The sequence below is a fragment of the Anser cygnoides genome, chromosome Z, assembly GCF_040182565.1.
Source record: "Anser cygnoides isolate HZ-2024a breed goose chromosome Z, Taihu_goose_T2T_genome, whole genome shotgun sequence".
Classification (NCBI taxonomy): domain Eukaryota; kingdom Metazoa; phylum Chordata; class Aves; order Anseriformes; family Anatidae; genus Anser; species Anser cygnoides.
Window position 1 is genome coordinate 46,625,588 of NC_089912.1, and position 6,000 is coordinate 46,631,587.

The window sequence follows — 6,000 nt, forward strand, 5'->3', positions numbered from 1 at the left end:
GCTCTGCACTTGTAGCTAGAACAGCAGTGGTATCACACCAGTGTTGTGTCTGCTGCTGAGCAGTGCTGGCACAGCATCAGGACTCCCTCTAACCCTTCTATGGGGTGGGCAAAAAAGTGGGAAAGAAACAGCACCAGGGCAGCTGACCTAAACCAACCAAAGGGATATTCCAGGCCATATGATGTCACACTCAGCAATAAAAGATGGAAAAAGGAAGAAGAGGGGAGGGGTGGGCTCTTGTTGCGAAAATGTCTGTCCTCCTGAACACCCGCTACGTGCGTTGAGGCCCTGCTTCAAGGACGTGGTCAAGCATCGCTCATTTGTGGGAAGTAGAGAGTAATTTCTTTCCTCTGCACTTCCACATAGCCTTTACTTTTTTTTTTTTTTTTCCCCCTCCCTTTCCCCTTTCCCCTTTTTCTCTTTAGTTAAATTGTTTAATAATAATCTTTCCTTAATAATTATTTTTTTCCCTTTAATTAAATTATCCTTATCTCAACCCATGAGTTGTTCTTTCCTTTACTTCTTCCCCTCCTCATCTAAGGAGGGGGAGTGAGAGACCGGTTGTGGTGTTCAGCTGCCTAGCATGGTAAAACCACCACAGTAGTCCTTGGGGCGTTCTGGTAGATCCAACTGCAAGTAGAAGATGTTCAAGGGGATGTTTAAGAGGTGAAAACATTCTTGTGAGCTAAGTGCATCACAGATGCCTGGAGGAGAGGGAAGGCTCTGAGCAGTCCAGGTGGATATGCATCACACAGGCCTCATCCCAGTTCTTCTTTCTCCTCCAGCTAAACAGCACCCTCAGCTTTCTGGAAAAGGAAGGTCTTCAGTGCAAAGGGAAACTCCACACACATTCTCAGGATATTCTGGGTTGATTTTACACCATGCAAAGTTGAGTTAATCGGCCAGACGGCTAGGGTGGTGATCTCATGGCTATAATGTACATACTGTGCTTGATGTAGTACTACAGGTTAATGACTGGACATTGGAAGAGAAACTGTAGTATTGCATCTTCTCTGTTTTCTTTGCTTTACATCCTGCTAATTGTACAAAGTCATTTATATATAGAACCTATGAAGTACAAAGCTGGGTTTTAAATATTTATATGTTCCACAATTTGGGAAAAAGAAGTTTGGTATTTTAGATCCTGAGCATTTCAAGGGATACAAGTCTGACCATAATTGCAGACCAAATGACAGACCTGGGAATGTAGTTCTTAGTGAGCAAGATTTAGGATACTTATAAAGCCCAGATCTGAGCATATTTAATCTAATGCTTTCAAACTTGCCTTGTCTGGGTAGAGTATTGTAGTGGGTTTAGAGGAGAGCTGTTAAGAGATAGGACTTCACTGCTGGAAGTCATAGTAGTGGAATATCCAACTTTCTTGTGTTTAGGTTTGGAAGTAGACTCTGTAACCTATCCTCACAAATCCTATCCTATCCTCACAAATGGCCTTCCATACAGAGCTGGGACTTGCTGGTTATACACTATTGACTAAGGAAAATGTACGTTTAAATAATTATTTCTCTGTGAGGCTCAGGTGTTTGTCTTCATTTAGGATTCATAATCACAAACCCTCCTCTGGAATGAAATGCTTTAAGTCATTAACTTAAAATAAAGAGAAGGACTCCTTTCCTATAAAACAGGAGCAAAACAGAGAGCAAAGACTATTATAAATTCAGTAGACTATTACAAATTCATTTTTTCAGTACGTAGAGTATTTGCCTAATGTAGGGGAGGTCCCAGCAGGGTCACTTATTTATACAGACTTCTTCTTTCCTTGGCCACCAAAAATAAAGCTATGAGCAAACAGAGATTTGAACTTACAACTACCATTTCCAGGTTAGTTTTCTGATCTCTGGAGTATCAGAACACAGGAAACCTTGGACCACAGTTCAATTTAGCCTGCTGTCTTTCTTTTAAACATAAGTAATTCTTCAGTCTCCAGTCTTCAACCACCTTCAGCTTAGGAGTAAAATGATTTCTATGTATTTAGTAGTCCTGACAGGATTTCTCTTCCATAAGCTTATCTAGTCTCTGTTTTCACTAGTGTCGATTTTTACCTGTCATCATCAGCTTTTTTTTGACCTCATAATCTTTCAAGAATTCACTCTATTCTAGTATTTACTGCATGAAAAGAACATTTGTTTTTATTTATTTTGAACAGTCTCCTGTTAGATTTATCTGTTGCTCTCCTAGTTCTTGTTTTGGGAGAGACAGCAAACAATTGATTTCTACTCACCCTCTCCTTGCATGCAGAATTATATAGGCCTCTGTGGTTTCATTTCTGATTTTTCCCTTCCAGACAGAATAGAGTTTTATTTGAGGATTACCGGGCCATCCCTTGTGAAGAAGCTATTCCATGCTTTACCACACTTCCCTTCTAACACCCTTTTCTAAAATATGTGTCTTGAGAGTACTATTTTCAGGAACACAGATGATTAAAGGATATTATATTTGCTAATCCTGCTCTGGGATAGATTTAGTTCAAAAACAAATTAAAAGCACATTTTCTTGCCTACACGAAACATTTTATGCATAACTGCATCAGGAGCTATGCCGGAAGTTTACATTAAATAGAAGAGTGTTATGCCCATGTACTCAATTACAGCGATGACTCTCCTGATTTCTTTTACATGCATTCATGTTAAAGCATAGTATTCAGTGTACAGAATATTCAGTGGTTCTTAAGTTTCATGAGTATTTGACAGGATATCACCCTAGAATATTTATTGGCAACAGTGCTGTGCATCAAACAACAAGCTCTGTACTCAAAATTTAGCTCTGTTGCTCAGCTGCTATATGATGAAAGCATGTATTGGAGATTAACAGATTCATTAAGTTTAGGACTGTTAAATTTGAAGACTAGAAACGTGGACTAAACTCATATATTATCTTAGTCCTCTGTGCTTGTTATCATTCTAAGTGAAATGTCTAGTTCCTTTGAAATTAATGGCAAGATCCCTGTTGCTCTCAATGAAACTAGTCTACCTAGCAAGACCATCCCAAAGTAAAGCTCTTTCTTTATCTAAATGGTTATCAGGTCAGTGCTAAAGCTCTAGTTTTTATTGAGGAACTCTCATTCACTCTCCCACTGTGTTCTGACCACTTGTGCCTCTAAGTTCTGCTTCAGAAAGTGAAATGCAAAGAGGAATTGTATTTTCCTCACTATTTCATTTGCATACAATTGTAACTGGTTGGATGATCCAAAGTTTTCAAAATTTTGAGGAACATTTGCTTTAGTGAAGAAAAAAAAAAAAAAGAAAAGAAATTCACTCTTGTATCACTCTACTTTTTCATTAAGATTTACTTAAAATTACCTCAAATGTTTCCCTTTTCAAGAAAAAGAAAGGAAGGGTGAGAAAGGCAACAAAAACATATTTCTAGATCTATGAGAGAGCAAACTGCACCTTTCTGAAGTGACACGGATTCTTTCATCATTGGAGGAATTAAATCTGTCATCCTTCTCTCTAAAATATTCTTCTATACACTGCTCTTCAAAATCATGGACTTTTTTCAATTCATCCTCAGTTATGAAAAGTTCTGTAGAAACAATGGAAAAAATGTGAATTTGGCAAAGCATTAACATGTGAAATTAGGTACACTTTTCTTATAGCAGAATTCACAGACTGAACTTTCAAAATTAGGCTTCAATTTTATCTGGCATTTTGGTATGAAAGCAAAGAGATGCATCTAATTTCCAAATTAGTGGCTTCAATTATAAGTGATTCTGGAGATAGCAACACTTAAGCAGGCAAATGCTGTACAAACATGAATGCGTTTTGATTACATGAGACCTAAACACAGCTGTTGGTCAGGACCTGGAGAGACAGTGGGAGCCAAACCTCACCTGTAACCTAATACAAATTTAGTCATATTTGGAGACTAGTAAGAAAGAAGTAGGAGAGTACAGAGGGTCTGCTTGACGTGGCAAGAAATGAAATCTGCAGGCAGCAGCAAAGGCTATGTCAGACACAGTGTGATGTGTCTAGGAGGAGAGCACTTGCATCTCTCATGCCATCACAGGACTCCAGCTCCTTTCTTGCGGAGAAGTGGGCTGTGGCATGGGTTTGAGTTGGGAAGAGATGCACATCTGCTAGCTCCCTACTTCTGTCATATACACTGGGGGAGGTGGAGTTTTTCTACTTTGAAGAACTAGATAAGGAAGAGCGGAGAAAGTGTTATCAAAATAATCTGTCAGGTTTTCCATCATGCTTATGGGAGTTCTTATTAAAGTGTCTGGAGAAACCACTCCTCCACTTTGAATCAATGTCAAGGAGAGAACATGTGTCTACAAAACAATTACTCCTCACCATCTCTCATCTTATCTAGGCATAAAGTGTGTTGAGGGGACATATGTGCTATTTGCTCAAAAAATAGGAATGCTATCTCTGTGTTTTCTGCAATAAAATTAAAGATCTGGAACTTCAAAGAACTGTAAGAATTCCAGTAACAACAGTCTTCTAGCAACAGCAAAACAAAACTCTTTGTTTTGAAGAGAGAAACAACCCAAAACATCCAGGAACAACATTGCCTCATTAATGCTCTGAGGAGAACTGAGTGTTAAGGAATGGAAGTAAAACTAAGTGATCAGGTGGGAGCTTGCAGTTAATAGTTCTCTGTTGAAAAGGTTATCAAAGTGCTGGGCTTAGCCTTCATTCATGTCAAAAACAGATATTACAAAGAGAATTGGAAAGTCCCACTCTGTAAATTAAGGCTTACTTAGTCCGTAGTCTCTCTCATCTGGGTCACTTTCGTGTTTCCGCCATCTACAGCAGAGGTGTTGGAATATCATAGTCATATGGCTGAAAATGATCAGAGGTGGTGGAAGAACTGGCCTTTCATGAAATGTCATGATTAGTTGATACCTTTGAAACTTCCATACTTGGTTGGATATGGATTTGACTTCAAAAAATGTATTGCTAGGAGGCAAGAAGAGAAAATAACAGATTAAAATGTTTTTGAGTACTTTGCCAAAAATGATATGACAGCACCCTAATTACACACATTTCACTAATAGTGGCAAACTTTTCCTTGTCATATAAAAAAAGGAAGAACAAAAGAAAACAACTAGTAAGTTTGTTCTTCAGTGATGCACAGTGGCAATCAGTCATTTAAAATGTTACTACTCTTTATTCTTGCTCTGTGCAACCACTTAGTTTTTCAACAAACCCAGTAAGACAGGCAAGTATTTTTATTCTTGTCTTCTATATTAGGAGTGAATAATATCATAACTGAACGTCAAATTTTTGGATTTTCTACTCTCAGTCGCATTGGATGTCTGTCCTTGGAAATGAGATAACGTAAAAAAACTAGCATTTCCCTCACTCTCTGGAGACAAGCTACTACTTTATATCTTCTCACCTGCACATACTCTAAAAATGGCTTTCAGCCAAAGTCTTCAGATTAGCTGCCTTCTTAGACCATGAATAACGCCTACCACCCCCAACTCCATTCTTTGCAATGTGTCACTCACTTGAAAACAGCAATCAGAAGGTTCACCAAAAGGATGTTTGCAACCAAGAGGTAACAGGCCATGATGGCAGGAACAATCCATGCTCCTGTTTTGCAGGGAGGCAGCTGGATTATTTTACCATCTTCTCTTGTTTCATTCTGACCACAAGGAGCTGGGAACAAAAATACAAAAATACAAACCAGGAATGAATCTTATATTTTCAGTGCTTTTTACAGAAATATTTAAATGTTTATGAAGGCCTGCCTGCCAAAGCAATATCTTCTAAATAACAGTGCCATTGATGCTCCTCCCAAAAAATCTGCAATTGCTATAGGTGGTGGTGATCACATGCTTGTCAAATTTATCACATATTTTAAAAGCTACACTTCTTGATGCTACATGCTATTTTCCATGAAAGTCAAGATATTCCCCTCAGAAATTTCAGGAAGCCTGTCTCATGTAAACTGCCTGTTCTATTTAACTGAAATATCTTAGTACTCTGGTATTAACTAGTGGCTGTGCAAATGAAATAATCAAAACGGTTAATC

At 38.4% G+C, this 6,000-nt stretch overlaps 1 protein-coding gene across 8 annotated transcripts in view; it reads right to left on the reverse strand.

Annotated features, from left to right (window-relative positions):
• TRPM3 (transient receptor potential cation channel subfamily M member 3) overlaps positions 1-6,000 on the reverse strand; it is a 488,292-nt gene that overhangs the window by 10,817 nt on the left and 471,475 nt on the right. For all 8 annotated transcript variants that reach the window (XM_048049695.2, XM_066988522.1, XM_066988523.1 and 5 more), the window contains 3 exons: positions 5,474-5,624; positions 4,720-4,919; positions 3,408-3,540 (listed from right to left, as the gene is read on the reverse strand). In XM_048049695.2, coding sequence (XP_047905652.1) covers positions 3,408-3,540; positions 4,720-4,919; positions 5,474-5,624 — 484 coding nt within the window. The remainder of the gene's footprint in view (positions 1-3,407; positions 3,541-4,719; positions 4,920-5,473; positions 5,625-6,000) is intronic.